The 24163-nt window shown below is 37.5% G+C and overlaps 1 protein-coding gene across 10 annotated transcripts in view; it reads left to right on the forward strand.

Moving 5' to 3' along the window:
* Positions 1 to 24163, forward strand: part of DMD (dystrophin) — a 962852-nt gene that overhangs the window by 531810 nt on the left and 406879 nt on the right. For all 10 annotated transcript variants that reach the window (XR_005555060.1, XM_039329649.1, XM_039329655.1 and 7 more), the window contains 2 exons: positions 3008 to 3202; positions 10899 to 11071. Coding sequence is in view for 9 of the 10 variants with exons in the window: in XM_039329649.1 (XP_039185583.1) it covers positions 3008 to 3202; positions 10899 to 11071 (368 nt within the window). In the remaining variant the exon portion in view is untranslated. The remainder of the gene's footprint in view (positions 1 to 3007; positions 3203 to 10898; positions 11072 to 24163) is intronic.

The following is a 24163-nucleotide window of genomic DNA, read 5'->3' on the forward strand; positions in this document are numbered from 1 at the left end:
TTTACTAAGCAGTGGATCACACTCAGTTTGGATCTTGCCCAAAAGGTGAATATCCTGGGGTGTCCTCTTGTAAGAATCAGCCATGGTTCTTTCTACAACAGAAAAATAATTTGTAGTCTCTAAATAAGTCTTAGTATGCTCAGCCCACACATTAACAATACAAAAGAACTAATCTCATCAACATTATTTTCAGTTCAGCAATTGGCTTCTCTCCAGCTTGGAGATAAATAAGTTACTCAGGCAAGCAGAAATTGTACTGTATATTCTTTACATTCCTATGAGATTTTTTTCCTTATGTGCTCAAAATTAAGCATATTTAACTTGCTTTTAGTCTATGGAGCCAGTCAGCACAGCTTCTGAATCTCACCTTCTTGGACAGTTAAAAAAATAAATTTGTATGTGGCTTTGTTTTGTTTTCCTTTGCTGCCTGTTTGCCAAAGAAACAAAGCCTACTACCAGTAGTCATGCAAAAAGTAAAGATGTTGCTTTTTGATGACAGAGTGATGTTCCTTGCCGATAGTAGCTGCCAACTGTAAAAAAGGGGAAAATGTTGGACCAAGTTCTTGGTACTGCTACATGAATGAAGAACAGCTTTTGCATGCATTGAAATGCAATGTTAAATAGAGAGTAAAACAATGCTCTACAAATCAACAAAATTGTCATAAAATTTGTACATTCATAGACGCCCCCGAAATCTCCAATTCACCAAAACATCAAAAGAATGTAGCCCAAATGTCAAGAAATCAATCCAAACTAATGTAGAAGCTATATATTTTTAAATGCCTTGTGAAGTTCAATATCTATGAGATATGTACAAACAGACAAAAACAAGTATCCAAAGCAACATTTTATAAGCAATATTTATATTTATGGGAACTGAAACTTATATGCAATTACAATATGACTTACCCCAATGTGAGCACAATATTGTGAAGCAAAATAATGCATGCCAACTCACACTTTTGCATCAGCTGCCTTAAAAATAATGACAACATAGGCACATAGGCAGCTATTCAGCCTTATAAACTCTTAATATTTCCAGGACAAAGAATTAAGAAAACTTTGTAATATACTAGACATGATAGTATACATTCAACTTTTAGAGCTTTCATCATCTGTCTAACCCAGCTATGCTGGCTCAGGAATTCTGGGAGTTGAAGTCCACGAGTCATAAAAGAGCCAAGGTTGCCTACCCCTGATCTAATCACATGCTTAATTGCTGTTTTCCAATTAATGTTGAACTCTTAGATGATCTTACTCAGTTTAACCCAACAATAATAGGAACATGACTGTTCCTGGTGTTGTATCAGCTAGGTGGAAAGGGATTTAGGAGAAAACTAAGAATTCATTTACAAGTACCCCTCAATCTGCAACCATTCAATCAGCAACCACTCCATTACAATGGCCCTATAGCTGGCCCTCAGAGTTCTGGCCATCCCAGTACCCCCATGGTCATATGATGGCATTTTGGGTGCTTGGCAACCTTTTCACACTTTGATTGGTTGCCAAACATCCTGTGATCATGTGATTGCCAATTTCAATTCTTCTTTGCTAGGTTTCTGAAAAAGTCAATTGGGAAGCTGGCAGTCAAGGTTGCAAGACTCCCTTACCCATGCAGCATTGACCAATCCCACTGCTTTCATATCATGTTGGTACTTGCACATCCCCACACATTCTCATTGATCCATGCTGTAGCACTGCACACCTTTCCTGATCTGTGCCACACCCTTGCAAACCTTCCCCAACCAGCATGGCATCTCTTGTGCACCCCTCACACTCATATGGACCCTCCTTGATCTGCACCACATCTTTTGTGCATCCCCTTGCACCCTTCCCAATCTGCACCACTCCTCTTATTTCTTGCACCTCATGCATCCTCCTCAACCCTCCCTGACCTGCACTGTGATTCTTGGCAATCCTCACAAAGCACTCTCCCAACCTTCCCTGACCCATGTTATTCTTATCCTCCCTACCAATCAGTCAGAATAATAGAAAGGACCTTGGAGGTCTTCTAGTCCAACCCCCTACTCAAGCAGGAGACCCTATATTATTTCAGACAGGTAGTTGTCCAGTCTTTTCTTAAAAACCTCCAGTGATGAAGCACCTACAAATACTGAAGCTGTTCCACTGGTTAATTTTTCTTACTGTTAGGAAGTTTCTCTTTAATTCCAGGTTGCTTCATTCCTTGATTAGTTTCCATCCATTGTTTCTTGTTTCTCTTTCTGATGCTTTGGAAAATAAGTTGACCCCCTCTTCTTTGCGGCAGCCCCTAAAATACTGGAGTAGTGCTATCATGTCACCTTTAGTCCTTCTTTTTTCTAGACTAGCCATACCTAATTCCTCCAACCATTCTTCATATGTTTTTGTCTCCAGGCCTTTAATCATCTTAGTTCCTGTTCTTTGCACTTTTTCCAAAGTCTCAACATTTTTTTTTTTTTTGAAATGTTGTGCCCAAAACTGGATGCAGTATTTCAGCTGTGGTCTTACAAAGGATTTATAAAGTGGTACTAATACTTCACATGATTGATTCTATGCCTATGTTTATACAGACAAGGATTGTATATGCTGTTTTGGTTGCTGCCAGATATTGCTGACTCATGTTTAAATAATCGTCCATCTCCAACCTGCACTGCACTTCTCTTATATACAACAAGTACATTTATTTGGCACTTTCTACTCTTTTTTCCATGACATGTTTTCTATCTAACTTTTTTTAATGAAAAGCCTTAAAACATATTTTTCAGTTTCATGTTCATAATCCATAAGCAGTACTATTTTGCAATTGTTCTTTGTTCAGACACATATCCAAGATGTGAATAAGAAGCATAAAAACTTGAATTTAAATAAATTAATTTGGATGATTATATGTGAAATATTATATGTAGACTATTAAAAAGGACAGTAACACAACTGAGCATTATATAAACCTTGATACAGATTTGCTTTGTAAAAATATGTTCTTATATAATGAATCTAAAGGAAGATTTCTGTTGTATATCTGTACTAGCAAACTGTTCATGAGGAGACTACTGTACTGATGACTGAAGATGTGCCAGTGGAAACTTCTTATGTGCCTTCTGCCTACCTGACAGAGATCCAACAGCTTCTACAAGCTTTGTCCACCGTGGAAGACCTGCTTAATTCTCCCACTCTTCAGGGGAAGGACTATGAAAATCTTGTTAGAAAAGAAGATGATTTCAAGGTAAGAAATCAAGCCATTTAAATAATATGTACAGCTACTTAGAGTGAAAGTTGGATATTTTCACTCTAAAAAAATTGGAAAGCACAATTTTCGGTGGAGTAAATGAGTTCAATATTGTTGAATCTTCAGCTTAATGGCAAATAATCACAGAACATCTCATAGTGTCAAGAAGCCTTTATTGTTGTTTCTTCAGCTCCGTTTCAGCTCTGAGGCACGCAGGCCTCTCTGCCTCTTTTAAGAACGCTTTCCCAGACCAAATGGCAACATTTGGCACGCTCCGCGCCTCACGCATGTGCGCGAAGCCGGCGCCAGCCAGTCTGATCCTGGGCAGCTTGCAACTGCCCTGGACCGTTGCAACATCCCGAGCCTGCCTTTGCAGGCTCGGGACACAACACCCCTTCCCCCCCCCCCCGGCTAAGACTAATAATCTATATAAATAGTTACACGCAACCTCAACACGAGTGTGGTGTGCCAACCCATGCTCCAAATGGTACCGGGCTATTATTTTGGGGATTAATACCCAATGCCCGTATTTCCATTGTTCCCAACAACAGACGCCCTCTCACTGTTTCTGCTTTGCCAGCAGAGTTACAAAGTCTTCAAGGTACTTAGGAGATCTCTTGATTCTCTGTGATCTCCTTGGACCCTGATAATCCCCAATTTCATTTTGCCAGAGGGTGACATGAAATTGCCCCCTTTTTCAGACCCTGGTGGTCCCCATGGACCGTGCCCCGTTGCCTGGTCTGCTTGCTTGCCCACTGGGCTCGTCAGACCAGGACTTTGTTCTCCCAATAACCTGGTTGACCTGTCTAGTTGCAGGCTCTCTGGCCCCTCTAAAACACTGCCACTGTTAGGCAACTCTGTACGGCCTCTCAGGCCCACACTGGACCTATCAAGGGGCTGCATTCCTTCGCTTCCCAGTCCCCTGGTGGGACTGTCTGGGGTTTCAGTATTTCCCCAAATCTCAGTTGCCCCCCCATCTGTGCCGGAGGTATCAGAATTGGGATTTGCCTCTCCGACCACCTCCCTATGTGAATGCCTCCTTCTGGAAACAGCAGCAGTACTGGGCCAACTAGACTGTTTATGTGCCAGCTCTCTTGCAATGTTTGAGTTATTAGGATGCTCCCGGTTATTCTCCCTGACTGGAGTACTAAAGGGTATTTGTGAATGATGAGTATGCCCCCTGGGTGACTCCCTGGCTGGAGTAGGCACTGGTGCCTGTGTGCTTCCTAGTTCCCATGGATTCCTGTTCTGAACACTTACGGAATCTTGGAATAGGCCGTCTGTGGCCTCTCTGTTTGGGTCCGGCTGCTGCCAACACCCATCCCTTTGCCCATAACGGTCCCCCTCCCCCCCTGGAAAGGACCCAGGAGTTTCAGAGGGTAAGTCCAGTCTTGTACGCAGCTGGTCGATATGCCACCGAAGGATACGACCGTCAGCCAATGAAACCTCGTATGACAAAGGACCAGTAACCTTGCATACTACAGCAGGAACCCACAAGTGACCTGGCCCGTAATTAAGGGTCCATACCGGGGCACCCACTTGCAGATACCTCGGTGCCCTGGTTGTGTAGCCTTAGGAGGCAGTCTGTCCGGGTGCAACCGGTCAAGTTTAGTAGTCAGTTTGCGCCCCCAGCGAAGTTCAGCTGGGCTTTTCCCAGTAGAAGTTGAAGGTGTGGTGCGGTGCGGTGCACAAGAAGAAAGTCTGCCAACCTGTGGTGCCAGTCTCCATAGGTCAGTTTCTTTAAAGCATCCTTGGTGATGCGGACCATCTGTTCAGCCATACCGTTGGTGGAAGGGTGGAAAGGTGCAGAGGTGGCATGACGAATCATGTTGGCCTGTAAGAAAGCTTGGAATTCGGAAGAGGTGAATTGAGGGCCATTGTCAGACACCAACACATCCGGAAGCCCATGTGCAGCAAAAATCCCCCTCAGTACTTGAATAGTCTTGGCAGCGGTGGTTGAAGAGACAGGTACAACCTCAAGCCACTTTGAATAGCTGTCAACAATTACCAAGAAGAATTGACCCTGAAAGGGCCCAGTGTAATCAATGTGCACCCTGTACCAAGGTGACTGTGTGTCCTCCCATCTATGTACAGGAGCCTGGGGCATTTCTGGGCGTGAGCACTGACAAAGGTGGCATGCGTGCACCTTAGCCTCAATTTCCTTGTCTAACCCAGGCCACCACAAATGGCTGCATGCAAGCGCCTTCATTCTTACAATGCCAGGATGGCCCTCATGAAGGGAACCTAAGACTCTAGACCTCACTGAGGTAGGAATAACAACTCTGCTGCCCCACAGCAGACAACCCTGAAAAGTGGATAACTCATGTTTCTTAAGCCAGAAGCTCTGAAACTCAGTACCTGGACAACTCTCTGGCCATCCAGACAAAACCCAGGATAAGACACGAGAGAGTGTGAGATCTGTGGCTGATTCAGCAGCCACATCCCTGGCATTTAAAGGTGACTCAGACAATGCCTGAATGGAAAGGATATTGATGGCAGGGGCAGGATCAGCCTCCACTACCTGTAAGGGTAATCTACTAAGGCCATCAGCATGGCCCATTTCTTTGCCAGGTTTGTGAATTAAGGAAAAGTCATAGGCTGACAGGAAGATGGACCATCTCAGCATCCTAGGGGATATGATATGGGGGGTTTGTTTGTTTGGGGTAAGCAACCCCAACAAAGGCTTATGGTCAGTGTAGACTGTGAAATGCCTGCCATATAAAAAAATCATGGAATTTTTTAATTCCAGCAACAACAGCTAAGGCCTCCCTGTCTATTTGGGCGTAGTTTCGCTCAGCAGAAGACAAGGTTCTGGAGTCAACAGGTTCTAAGACTCCTTGCTGAATCAATTTGTCCAATTCAGCATCAATTTTTCCTTTTAAAGCAAAAGGTACTCTCCTTGCTTTTACTCTGATAGGAGTGACAGTGGGGTCCAATTTTAAGGAAACTGGGGGTCCTTTGTAAGTACCCAGCTGTGGGCTGAAGACAAATTCTTTGCAGACTTCTTGTAGACCTACTGTTTGCAAACTATTAAGCCCTGTAACTTGTATTCCCAAGGCCTCAAACCAATCGAGTCCTATGAGACTCGTGCGCTCACCCCCAACTACCAATACATCTAATGGACCTTCAAAATCCTTATATTGTACATTAAGGGTGGCCTCCCCCTTAACACACACTTTGGAGTTTTGAAAGTCTGTTAGAACTATATTGGATGGCCTAAGCTTGGCCTGGAACCTGCTGCTAGAACAAATCTTTCTGAATGTGTGAATGGAAATAATTGAAAATGCAGACCCAGTGTCTAGTTCCATAACCAATGGAACTCCTTGCAACTTCACTTTAAGTGACAGTTTCTTTTGGAGTGGCTTGTGTGTGCCTGTCCTATAAATGCTTCTTCATGAAGCACAGAAACCCACTCTGTTTTGGCTGGGGACCCTGGTACCTTTCAGGCGCAATTCTTCTCGAGGTTGTACCTTCTGACGGCCCAGACAAAGAGCTGCTATGTGGCCTTGCTTCCCACATGCTCTACAGATTGCAGAACGGAATCTGCAGTCAGTCCTCTTGTGGCAACCTCCACACCCGAAACACTTGGGTACAACTGAAGACTTTTTTTTGCCTTCCTTCTGCTTCCTTTCTTTGGCTGGGTAGAGATGATCCACCTCTTCTTCAGGATCCTCTTCCGAGCTCTCCTGGACTCCCTCATGGTGCACGGAAACAGCTTCTGGAGTACTTCTGATAGGCCTCATAACCTCTCTCAAGGCATCTTTGCAAAAAGTCTCTGCTGCAAGTTTCTGTTTCTAAGCCCACATACAAATCTATCTCTCAGCCTTTCTTCTAAGTCTTTAAACTCACAAGGCTTAGGTGCTCTTCTCAAAGCTGCAATGTATTCTTTAGCTGATTCACCAGCCCGTTGATCCCTCTGTTCAAAAGTATGTCTCCATGCAATAACAGACAACTTGGGCTGAAAATGTTCTTTTAGTAATTTTTTTAAATCTGTGTAGGTAACAGATTCAAGAGGAGCAGGGGCTGCTAAATTTTCAGCAATTTCAAATGCATCTTGACCACAAACACAGAGCAAAGTAGTGACCTTTAAGCCATCTTCTCTTACTTCTACTCTGGCCACATAAGACTCCCATCTTTCTGGGTGCGTGACATCAAATTCAGAGAGCCTTCCTATCTTTGCCATTTTCTCTTTTATAAGGAAAGAGTCTATCAGCCAGCTTACCTCCAACAACCGCTGTATTGGCAGGCAGGTGCTGAATTTAACGCCGTCTTCCTAGCTGTTCTCCGGACTCCTGGGTAAGCTTACAATTCTTTTAATTGATTGTAAGGCCTCGCACCTTTGTCGCCAGTGTTGAGTCCTCAGCTTAATGGCAATAAATCACAGAGCATCTCGTAGTGTCAAGAAGCCTTTATTGTTGTTTCTTCAGCTCCGTTTCAGCTCTGAGGCACGCAGGCTTCTCTGCCTCTTTTAAGAACGCTTCCCCGGACTGAATGACAACATTTGGCGCGCTCCGTGCCTCGTGCATGCGCGTGAAGCCAGCGCCAGCCAGTCTGGTCCTGGGCAGCTTGCAACTGCCCGGGACCGTTGCAATGTCCCGAGTCTGCCTTTGCAGGCTCAGGACACAACAAATATTATTTTAAAAAACTTGAATGTGTTTTACTTTTTTGCACCATTTCAAATCCCTTCAAAACTCAATAGGCATAAGATATGTTTCCCTATATAAATATTTAATTACATACATTCCTTTTCCAATGGATTTTTTATTCTTCTTCAATGAAGTCTGATTCTCAGAAACTGCTTGGGCAAGTTCCTACTATTTTCTTGGCAAGGTTTTTCAGAAGTGATATGGCACTGCCTGTTTCCTAGGGATAAGAGAAAGAAACTAGCCTAAGGTCACCCAGCTGGCTTTGAGGGTAAGGCAGGACTAGAACTCACAGTTTCCCACTTTCTAGCCTGATGCGTTACCCACTAAACCAAACTGCTCCTCTCATATCCACACACATACAGTATACATCCTTTATGTTTGCACATGTATGGACCCATATCTATATCCAATTGTACCTAAAAGTATTCAAGTACTACAAAGATTAAATTACATCAAACAACCATATTTGCTTGCTACATCCTAACATTTCCTAGAAAATCCCTTTTCAAAGACCTATTTTTACAATCACATTCTGTATTCTTTTAAAATAATCACGTGGATTCCTACATTTCATGACTATTTTGTACATAATAAATGAAATATTGTTTCTACAAAACAGTGAACAATTTTAACCTATGAAGAAATAATTTTGAGGAAAAAGAAAATCACTCAGGGCATTCCCTTGACAGAGACAGCAGCAAATCAGAATGTTGGGGATCTCTCCATGCTAAACTCTCTGCTCCCACCTCCTTTTTATCACATGACTTAAAGCAGGAGTGTCAAACTGCCGGCCCGTGGGCCGGACACGTCATCCGGAAGCCACGCCCATCCCATTGCCGACAACGGCAAAACCATCCTGATACGTTGCGCAACATCACATGACGTCGCGAGTTTGACATGTCTGACTTAAAGAGATGATCTGCAGCTTGTCCCAGTGCTGCACAGAGATATAAAAACCAATGGGAAAACAGTAAGACATATACACAGAGATTCAAATTTGACTCCTTTACACAGAAGAAAATATAAACATATTTAGATGAATTTAAAAGAATTCCAGAATCCCTGTTCTGCCTATTTTCTCTATCATGTTCATCTGCTATTGTATTTTTCCTCTCTTTTTTTTGTTTTTTTATACATCATCTACAAACTAGGCCTCCTCAGTCAAAGCCTGTGTTGCTTTCCATGGATAACTAGCATAAAACACAAATTATAATTCAATGAATTCAAGAGAAGATTCCTTTGAAAATGAATCTGGGGAGAAAAGAATTACTTTTCATGTTTGCTCTTCTTCCATCTCTCTCACCCCATGGTATCTTCTCCCTCTCCCCTCTTTCTTTTACCATGATAATTCTATAAGTAATAAGATTTATGGTAGTTACTCATTAATCACTGTAGTCACTGCCCAGCAAGAATTCCTTTTTAATTTTAAATATGTTGGATTTATTAACATTATAGGTGTGTTATAATGCATAGTTCTAGCATCTATTCAAGGCTGTGATTTCACAGAGGATTTTTCTTTTTCATTTATGAATACTAGAAGCTCTGCTTCTTACATTTATGGTATCTGAATAAAAAGCTGAAAGATGATTACAAATTTGGTATTCATCCAGGACAATATTTTCCAAAATGCATTTGCATTTTTATCAAAGAAATACACATCTGGGTTCTACCAAATAAGGGAAAGAAACAATAAAGAAACCTTTTCATAAAGGAGAGCCAAATGGCTCTATTCCTTTTTTAGGAATAAGTGCAATCTGTTAACCTATGCAAATGAAATAACATTCCAATTTAATGTTTGAGGATAAAAATATTTGATAGATATTTGGTACACAAATGGTAGAAGAACTGAATGTGTAGAAAATGTTCTTAACTATCAGATAAAGTGAATACTATGTAATAGAAAATTCTTGGTTTTTGAGGGATAATAAGGACTTTGATCCCAATGATTTTTCAATCTACTAATGGGCTTCCCTAATCTTTCATATCTTTATATTTACAACAAAATATGTAAATATGTAAAATGCATTTCTTAAAATCAGATTATAAAATTGTTGATGACATCAAACTTCACCTCTCTCCATGTACTTGTGTTCCCCTCTTCCCCATCTTTTAACAATGTTTTTACAGTTATTTTTTGTTTAATTATTTTAACATGTAATTGTTTTAATATTTGTAAGCCACCAAGAGTCATTTCCGGATTAAAAAATAATAATAAATAATTAAGATTAAGACTGCTTCAAGTCACCAATCAGAATTTTAAAATATATAGGAATACCAAAGAAATATCACTATAGACAATTCAATGTGAAGCTAACTCCTAAAGGAGGCAAATCAAATTTATTTATTGACTCTGACACTTCTATAGGGCATTGCTTGTTTTCTTTGCTCAGCACATATATTGAACAAGACCTTTTTTTTTTGTTTTGTTAAAACCTGGTTTCATTTGGGGATCTTTGGTGCCAAGAAACAGATGATTATCAAATGATGTTGGCTTCAGTGGATATATTCCCTGCAATTAGGAAAGAATGTGCAACTGAAAGTGAGGGTAAAAATATAGACAGTGCTAGCATTGACCTAGTTCTTGCTTTTGTAGTATCTTATATTACTTCAGTGCAATTTTGTTTCATAGGACAAAACATTCAGGATTTCCTGTTAATATTAAAATAACAATTTGCTAATTATTTATTAAATCAATAAAAATTGAAATAAAATTCAAAAGTTTAAATTATTCCACGAGTAATTACTCCACATGCAAACTTGAAATATTAGTCCTTCTGACTACACTGAAAAGAAAAGGGGGGGGGGAAATCCTTCATTTCATTGCCAGATTTTTTTCTTTCTTAATGCAAGATTCTCCCAAATGCCAAACACATTTTAATTTTTATCATGCATCTTTCTCCTCTTATAACATAATGGATTAATTGAAATATTTTATTTTTTCCCTTTTGGTCAAAATATAGAAGTATTATAGAAGGAGAAATTTATTTAACAATTCAACATCTGTATGTCTTCTTCCTTCTTGTCCCCCTTCACCTCTTGAATTGCAGAAAATTAAGGGCACCCTAAGGAGATATTCAGATCAAATTGAAATCATTCAGAACAAGAAGCCTGCAGTTCTGAAAAGTGCCACACCTGGTGAAACTATGAAAATTGAAGAAAAGCTGACTCAGCTTACTTTCCAGTGGGAAAAAGTTAATAAGATATATTGGGATCGACAGGCGTAAGTAATTTCTTTATTTTAGTTTGCTACCCATGATAAGCTTCATTACATCTGACTTACAATGTATGGTTGCATTTTATCTTTTTGAAATAGCTTGTTGATTGCAGATTATTCAATGTCTTAATATTTGGACATCAATAGTGGAAGAGTTAATAGATTCAGAGAATTTTCTGACAAAATAATTGTCAAAAAAACCCCTCATATTTGTATTGCTGCATCTAAGATAAATATAGATATGTCTACAGATAAAAATAAAGTAATTATTTCCCTGACTTTTAAGTTGAGTGTTTAGAATCAAGGTAGACTGATTTTACCCATGTAAATCATCTTTTTATTGGTATTCTCAGAAGGTATGTATAAATATGATTAATTATATATGAAAAATTATAAGGTTCTTCACTGTTAGCTTAGCCATTTCTGTGCTGAATCCATGTCCCTCCTAAGTTGTGAAAGTGGCCAAAGAGATGTTCTATGGTTGGATCCATGGTATGGTGTAAGAGAGAAATTGGGTCTCCAACCTTAAAGGAAGCAGTGGCACAGTCTCTCCTCAATAGGTCATGGACACAATAGCTTTAGACAATTATCACTCTGTCTCTAGCCTTCCCTTTTAGAGAAGTAGTCAGATTGTAGAGAATTCTGGAGTTAGTGGATTATTTAGACTTGTTTCAGTCAAGTTTCAAGCCAGGATTTAGTATGGAGACAGCCTTGTGTTCAACTAGGATGGAGATCATGCATCCATCCTTATACTCTTGATCTCTCAATGGCTTTCAGTATCATTGACCATGGTATCCTTCTAAATTAGCTCAGGCATTGGGAATGGGGCACTGTTTTATTGTATATTTTTCCTTCCTTCAGGGCTGGTTTTGGTTAGTGTTGGTTGTGGGAATAAGAGTATACTCCCTAAGTCCCTTCTCTGTGAGTAGCACAAGGCTTGATTGCTCTCCTTCAATATCTATACAAAAGGTGAAGTCATCCATCAGGTTGGGGTCCAATATCAATAATATACTGATAATATCCAGGGTATATATTTGACCCCACGCCAGCCAGTGAGGCTATTGAGATCCTATCCCAGTGTGTGTCTTAAATTTATTTTGAGGAAATTCCATATTTGACCTTGGAGGAGAATTACACTTCCTCATTTATGTAGTTCCAAATCCTTTTTGGTTGTACAGCCTTAGGAATTAGACAGGGTCCTCTGAAATACGAATTCTGCTACCTGATTTGTAGCCCATCTTCAGTGGTATTTCATTCCACTGACTACAGTAACCTGTATCACCCTGTAAGGGCTGTGAATTGGAGATACTGATCTAAGGTAGTTCCATTCTTACTTGAGTAACCAGTTCCATTTACTAGTCATGGGGAAACAATGATTGAATCCAGAGAAATGTAATAGAGTCCCTAGTTGTTCCAAATGAGAAAACTCAGGACTTGGTTCTCTGCCTCCCCTCACACACACACCCATGCAGTTTATAAATGACATTGTCCAGAGAGGTGATTGGCTCTCTTCAACTCATGTTTAAGCAGAGACCAGCCACAATTTGTGAAAGACACTTCAATTTAGATTCCTCCACCAAGCATGTGGATGGACTTGATGTATGATCTTTATTCAACATTTCTCTAAATATACAGATTGGTTTTAAATTTTGTTTTATTCTTTTTCATCAATTTTGTCCTCATATGTACTTATGTTCTTGTTTTCCTCCAGTCCATTTAGTTAGTTGAGATGTTATAGTGGTAAGCCGAGAAGATTGGTTGGAACATAGTAGAACAAATAAATCATTAATCCTATGCCTGTCATTTTTGTTTGGCCTAATCTTCTAAAGTGTAATTTAGCACACACACACAATCTGGGAAGGTTTCCAGGTTAATGGCTTGATGTTGTTGTTATCTGAAAAAGAGAGACAAGTCAACATTATGTGGGATTTTTAAGTTTGTTTTTGTACCATCTGCAGCAGTGAAAATGAGTTATACTTGCATCATATGGTACAAATTCACTGTAATAATAGTAATGTTTTCTTAAATGGAGCTTCAGCCAAATTGTTGAACTTTTCAACACAATATAGGAGTCACTATTGGCTTACCATGTTGGCAATCCTATCCTTACTTAATGAACAAAATAACAGAGTTGGCTACTATAAGGACATTTGCCAAGTTCAGAACAGCACATTCTCAGAATGGCTATCTATCTGCAGCTGGAAGGAGTTTCAGGGATACAAGAAGAAAGACGTAATTCAACATGCATAGAGTGGGAGACCATAAAGAGGAAAAAAGAGATTGGAAAGAAATCAAGATGATCAAGGAGGAAGACTGTCCTTAGTTTGCTTGTTTCTTAACTAGGAGTATCCCTATATTTGTTTTCTGAGGTTTTTGCGGTGTTTGTATGTAGGTCTTTGGTTATTCGGGTTTGCACGAAGCTGAAAACACCAGCCTGAAGATGACGAATGGGACTTCATCGAAACATCGCCAAGACACTTCCAATTTTACGCGGGAGAAAACCCGAATAACCAAAGATAGATAGATAGATAGATAGATAGATAGATAGATAGATAGATAGATAGATAGATAGATAGTACACCAAGCACTGAAGCAGGAAACTGAACTATTTGTTAAAAGTAGTATAGTGATCAAAGTACTGATAATGGTAATTAGAAAACACTTTATTATTATTTACAGCATTCACAAAAGAGTAGTGGTAGGTCTGCTTTTTAAAATGAAAGGTAGGTCTGCTTTTTAAAACAGCCCTACCTTTCAAAGCAGTCCTACCTTTCATTATTTGCCCCTGCTACTCTCCCGATGATATGGTTGAAGTGCTATGCAGTCATTGGAACATGTGAGGAAGGGAGTTTTAAAATGAGAGAGAGAGAGAGAGAGAGAGAGAGAGAGAGAGAGAGAGAGAGATGAGAGAGGGGGAGGGGGAGGGAGGGAGAGAGGGAGAGGGAGAGGGAGAGAGAGAATAGATACTTGTGGTTTCCAATAAAGCTTTGCTTAATGGCCATCATGATTGCTTAATGACCACTGATTTGCTTAACTATTATCATAGAAAAGATCATAAAATCAGGTTCAGTCACACGATGACCCACTGTACAACCATCACAACTTACGACCAAGATTGTCAGGTATCATTAGTCATAACTTAAGGTCTTCCTGTGCACAATATTCTACCAGTAAGGTAAATTCAGCAATACTCCTATTCTTATCTCATTTCATACAGTTTGAGCTCAATGAAATAGTAGTCATCAGCAATAATAATAATAATAGTAGTAGTAGTAGTAATATAATAATAATAATAATAATAATAATAAAGTTGGAAGGGACCTTGGAAATCATCAAGTCCAACCCCCTGCTCAGGCAGTAACTCTATACCGTTTCAGACAAATGGCTGTCCAGTTTCTTCTTAAAAACTTCCAGTGTTGGAGCATTCACTGCTTCTGGAGGCAAGTTGTTCCATTGGTTAATTGTTCTAACTGTCAGGAAATTTCTCCTTAATTCTAGGTTGCTTCTCTCTTTGGTTAGTTTCCATCCATTGCTTCTTGTCCTGCCTTTGGGCACTTTGGAAAATAGCTTGACTCCCTCTTCTTTGTGGCAGCCGCTGAGATATTGGAACATTGGTCATCACTTTGTCGCAACCTACTTATTCTGTAGTAAAATTATTACAGTTGATTCATAATTATGGTTTGGTTTCGGGTTTTAAGATTAATGTTAATAAGACTAAAATTCTACCTAAAAATATGATTAGTCGGGAGAAGCAAACTTTGGTTAATTTGACGGGTTTTGAAATTGTTAATAAGGTAAAATATTTGGGGGTGATGTTATCTGTTTCTAATGCAAAATTATTTAAAAATAATTATGAAAGGTTGTGGGTTAGGGTACAGAGAGATTTGAAGAATTGGGAAAAGTTGCAATTATCCCTTATGGGAAGAATTGCAGTGATAAAAATGAATATTCTACCCAAGTTTCTCTTTTTGTTCCAAATGATACCGATTTTGAAGAATGAGATCAATTTAACTGAGTGGCAGAAAGGCCTTAATAAATTTATTTGGGCAGGGAAAAAGCCAAGGGTTAAGTTTAAAATTATGCAAGATTTCCGTGAGAGGGGAGGACTCAAGGTGCCGAATTTGAAATTATATTATGATGCGGTGGTTTTAACATTAGTTAGTGACTGGGTAAATTTGACAAACTCTGATATTTATTTATTTATTTATTTATTTATGAGACTTATATACCGCTTTAAGTGCAAGCACTCTCTAAGCGGTGTACACCAGTAAGCAATGTATATATATATATTTACATTGCCCCCAACAATCTGGGTCCTCATTTTACCTACCTCGGAAGGATGGAAGGCTGAGTCAACCTTGAGCCGGTGATATACTTCACCTAGAGGGATGGAATCTACTTTTTGGGTGGCATGCCTATTTAATATTTAATAAAAAAATGGATTGGGCTTTTAAATCTCATATCTTAAGAACTTCTTTACTTAGGGTTTGGAGAAAATATTATAAAAGTGATTTTAAAGTACCATTATGGGCTATACCTTGGCATGCAATAGAAGGAATAAAAAGAGGGGTTAAAATGGATATGGTGTCTTATAGACAGTTACTTAAATGGGATGGACAAAACTGGCAGTTAAAATCACGGGAAGAGTTAGCACAAGAAAATATTATTTATTCTTGGTTCCAATATAGGCAATTATTAGATAGATGGAAGATGGACTGTAAGGTGGGTTTTCTCAGAGAAGATGAAAATCTTATTAAGCAAGTGAAGGATCAAAGACAAACCCACATTAAGAGAATTTATGGGGTTTTAGTTGAATTGGATTCAGAAACGGAACTAATTAAAGATTGTATGATTAGATGGGCACAGAATTTTGGCGAGCCAGTTCCATTGGATACCTGGGAAACTATTTGGGTGAGAAATGTCAAATTTACACAAGCACAGAACTTTAAGGGAGAATTTTTATAAAATGTTTTATAGATGGCACCTTGATCCACAAAAAATGTCTTTTATGTACCCCGACTTACAACCTAAATGTTGGAGATGTGGTTGTATGGATGCTACTTATTATCATATTTGGTGGTCGTGTAGAGAGATAAAAGCATTTTGGATTAAGATATGGTGGAATATCCAGAGAATTTTTAAAAGGAGGGTAAAATTTACTCCACAATTATTTTTGTTAGGTATAGTTATTGATTGTGATACAAAGGAGGTTATATTGATGTTAAATTTGATTACAGCTGCGAGGCTGTTAGTAGGACAATATTGGAAGAAGGAATCTTTGCCTACATTGCAGGAGTGGTTTCTTAAAGTGTCTCATTTGGCGGAAATGGCAAAGATTTCGGCTTTCTTAAAGGGACAAACGCAAGAGAAATTTCTTGCTGTTTGGGATAAATGGATAAAATTCATACAATTTAAACTTGATATAAAAAAATATTATATAGTTTTCTCATAATTTTTAATTATATATACATATATTTTTCATTTTATATTCTTTTTTTTAAAATATAAATTTTTTTTAATTTTTTTTTAATTAAGCCTATATTCTGCTCTGGGAGGCCCTGGGGGGGGAAGGGGGGGGATGGGTAGGGGTGGGGGAAGGGGGGTTTTGTTGGGTAATGTTTGTTTTTTATTTGTATATGTTGTTTTTTTGTCTCTGTATTGTCTTTTATTTTCTGTAAAATTTATAAAACTTTTTAATAATAAAAAAAAAAGAAAATAGCTTGACTCCCTCTTCTTTGTGGCAGCCGCTGAGATATTGGAACATTGCTATCATGTCCCCCCTCATCCTTCTCTTCATTAAACTAGACCAGGGGTAGGCAACCCAAAACACTCAAAGAGCCACTTGGACCCGTTTCCCACCAAAAACAAAACACCGGGAGCCGCAAAACTCTTCTGATATCTAAAATGAAGATAACACTGCATATATCCTTTTTTACCTTTATTATAGGTGTGTTTGTGTATGTATGTGTGTGTGTGTGTATGTATGTATGTATATGTATACACACACACACACACACACACACACACACACACACGCACATACATTAAAAATAAAAGTAAAAATATGACTCTTGGGAATATCCATACTATTAAAACAATGATCACCAAGAGAATGCTTTAAGAGAATAAAATTACATACACACACACAGGTAAAAAAAGGATATATGCAGTGTTATCTTCATTTTAGATGTCAAAAGGGTCTCTCTCTCTCTCTCTATCTCCCTCCCTCCCTCCCTCTCTATCTGCCTTTGGTCTGCCACTCCCCTTCCCCCACTCTCTTTCTTTCTCTCTCTCTTTCCTCCCTCTCTCTCTCGCTCTCTCTCTCCCTCTCTCTCTCTCCCCCTCTCTTTCTCTTTCTCCCCCCCCCCCATCTGCTGCTCACCTGGCAAGCTTCAAGCTGTTGTCCAACAAGCTCAGGGGTAGACAACCTCATCTCTTTTATGACTCATGGACTTCAACTCCCAGAATTCCTGAGTCAGCCTAGCTGGGCTAGCTAGCTCTCTCCTGCCCTTCCTGTTTCCTGCAGAGATGCAGCAAAGGGAGGAGCTCCGCCCAGTAAGCTTTTCAGCTCCTTGGGGAACACTGTGAGTGCACTCTCTTTTATACACACACACACACACAAAACACAAACACACACACACACACAGAGAGAGAGAGAGAGAGAGGGAAGCAGGGAAGTGCAATTGCCTCTCTCTGTCTCTGTCTCTCTCTGCAAAGGCAGAGGAGGCTGGGAGCCACAGGGGAAGGCTCAAAGTGCCGCATGCGGCTCCGGAGCCGCAGGTTGCCGACCTGTGAACTAGACATACCCAATTCCAGCAACCGTTCCTTATATGTTTTAGCCTCCAGTCCCCTGATCATCTTTGTTGCTCTTCTCTGTACTCTTTCTAAAGTCTCAGCATCTTTTTTTACATTGTAGTGACCAAAACTGGATGCAGTATTCCAAGTGTGACCTTACCAAGGCATTGTAGAGTGATATTAATACTTCACATGATCTTGATATAGCATATATCAAGATATGACCTAGCATATGACAATCATGTGTGTTTTGCAATTTAGTTTTTATTATAGAAAAAAGCAACTTGTGATATTCCTGCATAATATTCTTCTATATACAGGATTTGTTTCTTCATTTTTACTTTTTCTTTAATCATTCTTACTAGCTCATTTGAAAATACATATGTAAATATTCACATTTTTACATGCAAATCTTCAAAGATTTGTTTAGACTTTTTATATTTTACCTGAACATTTATGGCAAATGCAATGAATTGTACCAGAGAATAGTTCTACCTATCATGTGCACTGGTAGTTCTATATATCTTCCAGAAATGGAAGTATAATAGTTTTTTTATATAAGGAAAAAAATCAATCTTATGTTAGGAGACAATGTTCAAATGTAAAAAAGTTCCACTCCATAACAACATTTTAGTCAATATATTCTTAGATGCTATACTAATGAAAATAGGATTTCTCTCCTATTTGTATATTTCAAAGAGCACAGGGAAAATAGTTAATTTTGGGTTTTTAATTATAGGAAATCATCACATTCTTCTAAACTCTAGTTTGATTTGAATTAATTACAGATTTCTGGAGTCTGAAAATATTATTTACTTATAAAGAAAAGTCACCATCTCTGGAATCTTTTAGTTAATATACAGTATATATTAATTTCATAGAATATTTGGTTCATTAGCATATATGCAACATTAGATGTTTTATTTATGTGTTAAAAGTTGAAATGGTCATATTTTGTTTGATTACCAAAATTCAGAATGTTCTTGATGAATAATCCTTCATATAAAATGTTTAAATATTAGAAGGTTGGTTTTTCCCCTTAGTTTTACACAGTGCTTTTTTTTCTAAAAAAAAAAAAAACGGTGCTGGAACTCACACACGTCATACAACCCGCCTTGCCTACCCTACAAGGTTCCATCCAAAAAAGGTGCCGGAACTCCATTCTGGGCGTTCTATGAGAAAAAAAAGCCCTGGTTTTACATATAATATTCATTTAAAGAAACAAAACTATTTTGATTGCAAAGTGTATTCTTCCCTGCCAGCTCTCTGTCCGCTGCTTGTATGTTGATGGAGAAAAGGTGAGGCAGGACAAAACAGATAGGTGATTATTCTCCAGCTTTTGCAGAGTGTCTTTTGCTCTCTAAGTATTCTCAAGACTTTTAGAACTTGGCCATTAACTCAGAGTCATTTTACCTCCAGTAATTCCCAAAGAAGCTAAACCTTGTCTTAGTCCTGGTTCAGTCTTTACCATGGAACAATTAGCATTCTCTCTTGTTATTTAATTTGTTAGCTTGACTCATGGCATTCTGAATGATTTATAGACAACTGCATGAAATATAAACAATGTTAGCTCCATGTATTGAACAGAGCTTTGCATATTAAACATTTTACCAATTATGCAATTATAGGCTGTTTAAAATTCCATTTATTATTCATGAAATGAAAACGTCTGGCTATGATAATCTATAATTAAGCCTGGCTGAGTTTTTTGTTACTCACTTCTCATGCATCTAGAGATTTCCCGTTTTTTTTTGTTTGGTTTTTTTTTTTTTTTGATCATACAAATATTTCAATTTGTATTGAAATAGAAAGCACTAGTAATTTTGTCTCTTCAGTACTGAGATTTCAGTTAGAAAATGAGGTGATGATCTTTTGTGTATAAGTGATAATTGTTTTTTTAAAGGCATTGAGGGTTAATTTCTTGATATACAAAATATTTCTTTAAGTTAGATAGAAGAATTTAAAATATTTTATAAATAATCTAATAAATCATTTAATAAGCCAATGAAAGATAGGCATGTTTTTCCTCAATGAGATGGCATAGAAAGCAGGGTCAAATACAAACTGAAAATTAGACAGAAATTAAAATTTAGATAAGAATGTTGTGGAGTAAAAAATATTATGTTGTCTGTATAAATTGAATAAATAAAAGCAAAGAATTAAATAAAGTAGTAATTTAGGTACAACTATTGTGAAAGAAATATTTTAATTACATTTGGGAGTGGTTTCCCTGATGAGAGGGAGAATGTATCTCAGTAGATTACATTTCTTTAAATCTTAAAATATCCACTACAATTTTTTTTCATTATTAGTCAAAATGTGATTGGAGTAAAGGGAGGTAGGATATGGAGGCATAATACAGTGTGGAGCATGGGGTCAGGAGGAATAATTTAAATAATTACTATAATAACTAATACGTATTAATATAATTTATATATTGTAATAAATCATAATTTATTTTTTGACCTCCAAAAACTCAAAAAATAATTTCCACAATTTTAGATTGATATAAATAGTATATATTTTTTTAAAAAAATATTTAGATATTACTATTACTAAAAGTATTAACACTTTTACAAATAATTGGTACCAACACTTATAGCTCTTCATTCACATTCTTCTACAACAGAGACAAATTCCTTATGTGTCTAATCACAGTTGGCCAAATAAAATATTCTATTCTATTCATAGATGGGATTCAGCCAGTTCGCACCACTTCAGCAGAACCAGTAGCTATTTTTTTTTGTTGCCCAGGCCCAGAATGGACTTCCAAAAGTGGCACCCACATAGAGAACCAGTTGTTCACAGATTTGAATCCCACCACTGATTCTATTCTGTTCTGTTCTGTTCTATCAGTTTTCCTTTTCCTTTTCAATAAAAGAAATTTACAAACTTCTCAATTCTATATAGTACTTGCTCTAGGCTAATATTGGACACTAAAGAGGCTAAAAGTGATTATGGTAGAATAAAACTGTGGCCTCTATGCTATATTGAACATAAATCTCTGCCAATATCAGGAGATAAGGAACTTCGATCTGGGAAAATGAATGTTTTATCCAGCCTCAGTTATATGTATGTCTATTATTATGTTTTGTTAATTAGGTTTATATTTTGTTTAAATTGATTTTTAAAAATTATTTTTATTGATGTCCACTGTATTAAATTAAAAATTATGAGCTGGATAGCCTTATAAATTTCTTAAATACAAATAAATAAATATACATATGCATATGCTTAAACTAGGTATTTGAAATAACAACAAAAACAGTTCTTAGGGAGATGACTGGATTAATAATTACCATTCTCATTTAGTCCAAATAATCTAATTGTGCTTTGTGTACCCTCTCCATTCAATCCCACCCATTCTTTAATGCAACCTAATAGATTTTTCTCCCATGGATTAGCAGTTTGCAAGTATCATTTCTCTACCATAGCGGATTTCTCCATTTCACAGGAGAAGTTCTCAAGCAGTTGTAAAATTTCTTTTAGGTTAGAAATGTACTTATTGTCCTGGGTCTCTGGGAAGACCAGAGAACTCTGGGAACGGAGAAGATAGAAATCTCATTTTTCTGCTATGAGGTGCCTTATCTTGGCAGTAAAAAAAAAAAATGGGTACCCTCCATCAGGGTTTTGATTGTTTCAGATAGTGCATAATATTCACAAGGTTTGCCTTGTCTTATTGTTATGTTCACATTTTCACTACTTTAATTTGTTTTGTGTGTGAATCAAGGATGTTTGCTACAGTGCTGTTTCTTTATAGCTCTTGATATTTGGAATGACCTCGTTTCAACCGATTTACATTGGATGAGCCATATGTTGTGACAACCTTATTGTTGTGCTTTCTTTAAAGTATTGCTTATAAACTGAATTTTTTTAGAACAAACCACACTGCCTTTGTAGCATGTTTTGTATGGGATTCATAAGATAGTCTTTCATACATATCTTTTGATGCCTTCACATCTAGAAACAATTACAAGTTAAAATATATGATGATTACATAGCTGCACTGATCAGTATAATGACAATAAGAAAGCTACTGTTGCATTTTCAATAACACTTTTATTTGGGTATTTGTAAGGAAAAAAACCCTAGAAACATAGAAAACTGATATCAGAAAAAGACCTAGTTGCCTATCAAATCCTTCCTTTGTTTTCTTTGTTTTTTGTTTTCTTTTTAATTTATTTATTACTTCTAATTATTATTTTTATATTTTATATATTTTTGTTTTATTTTAGTTTATTTTGGATGATGGACATGTGTTTATCCCAAGCATCTTTAAACTCAATTAGTGATGACTGACCCACTACCTCTGCTGGAAGTTGGTTCCAAGCTTCCACTACTTTTTCTGTGAAGTAATATTTTCTAACATTACTTTTGAACTTTCCTCCTGTCAATTTGAGGTTATGCCCCCCTGTTCTTAATTTTTGCTCATTATTGAAAATACTGAATTTTAGAACCTTACTCACACTCTTAATATATTTAAAAGTGTCAGTCATGTGCCCCCCCCTTTCCCTTGTGTCCTCCAGCTTGTACATATTCAGTTCCTTCAATCTCTCCTAACCCTAACCCTTGCACCATTTTTGTTGTCTGTCTCTGGACTCACTCAATTTTATCAAAAAGCATGGTTGTATGAGATATGTTAACAGTATCAAATAATTTGAATATTTCTATGTTATTTATGGTTGACTCATTATTTTCAAGTCATGTTTCTAAAAGATTTTTTGTTTATTAATGCTTCCTCCCCAAACCATATATATTATTAAATGCATGAATTAATCAAACAATAAACTGTAGAAACTAAATCTATCAAGAGCCAGTTGGAAATTCAGCACTCCTCTGCTTCCAAAATATGAAAAATCATTTATACAGATTTATGTATTTATAGCTCATATATTTTTGTATAGCTATGGGTGTTTTGGGATTAAACAATGTTGAAGAACTGACATTTTAATGATATTGCATTTCTTATTTTATTTCCTGTTTAAAATTGTCCCTCAAGTGCTTAATACTGCTTCCTTTGTCTTACACTTGTTTAGTGTATGTCTGGCTTATAAATAAAGGAAATACCAATAAAAAGCTACTATGATAAAATATCATAAAATATAATTTTCTAACATACTATTCCCAAAGTTCTAATATGTTGACAGAGATCTTTATTGGTTCTTTGATATGCTCACTATTGCCATAGCAACAAAAGTCTTTGATACCAAATTGTTCTTTGGGTGCAAGATAATGAAAAATAATTTTGTGATGAAATGGATGTAGCTGAAAAAACCCTATAAGATGCAACTCTTCTTTTAAAAATTTAAAATAAATTATGGCAATATATGATGCACTCTTGAATTTTAAATAAAAAAATTCAACATTTTTTGCACTTAAAGCTTTAAATTAAGAATGATGAATCAAAAATCAAAGCACACATTATAATATTTGCCTTTTATTTCATTAAGTTAAAATTTTTGAATAAGAAATTTTGTTGACAATGAGTTATCAGCTGTGATGAAGCACCTAATGCTTCTATAAAAACCAATAGATTAAACACTTTCTGTATTTGTATCCTGGATTTTAAAAGAAAGAATCCTTGTATTGTGATACCAAACTTGGACATCTTGACAACTAATATTTCAAATTTTCCCAAAAGCATATGATTTTTTTTCATTCTTTTTCTCAAAACTGACTCACACTTTGACATAAGTACCTTCAGTGATCCCAATAAGAAATACAGCAGTACTTGGTTTGTAAGTAATAATGTATGTATATGTTTATTATTGTTTCAGGTCTTCCATTCTCCTGGGGGGGGTCGTCAGGTCAAAACTGACTCCCACTTTCACCTACATTTTTCCTTAGCTCACAGCTTGACAATAACAGGGAGGGGTGGATGGAATGCAGGGGTGGGAGAATGGTATTCAAGGATCCATCAACTTCCATGAGACATTGCTGTCATCTCAAGGACATTGAGCAGATGTACCAGCATGGCTGGCTGTTTCCCATAACAAAATGAACAGAAGAGATTGGTGGACATTTTGGACTATAGGTGGCCCGGAGGAAAAGGGGGGAAATAACTATGCTTGCTTTTGTGCAGGAAACCCAGAACTGGTTTCACTTCTTCTGTGCCGATATGGTTTATTGAGTAAAGTTTTATACTCTTGGTAAAATAATGTCCCAAGAGTTCCTTTCTCTGGATTCGCCAACTGGACAGTTGACATTAAACCAACTCTCCTTGTAGCCATCTACCTGGACTTCATCAGGAGGTTGGCAGCTTCAAGATGTTGGCAGCCAACAAAGAAATGGTTGGGGGGGAAG

This window comes from Crotalus tigris, unplaced genomic scaffold (genome assembly GCF_016545835.1).
Source record: "Crotalus tigris isolate CLP2741 ecotype Arizona unplaced genomic scaffold, ASM1654583v1 scf7180000024401.5802323, whole genome shotgun sequence".
NCBI lineage: Eukaryota > Metazoa > Chordata > Lepidosauria > Squamata > Viperidae > Crotalus > Crotalus tigris.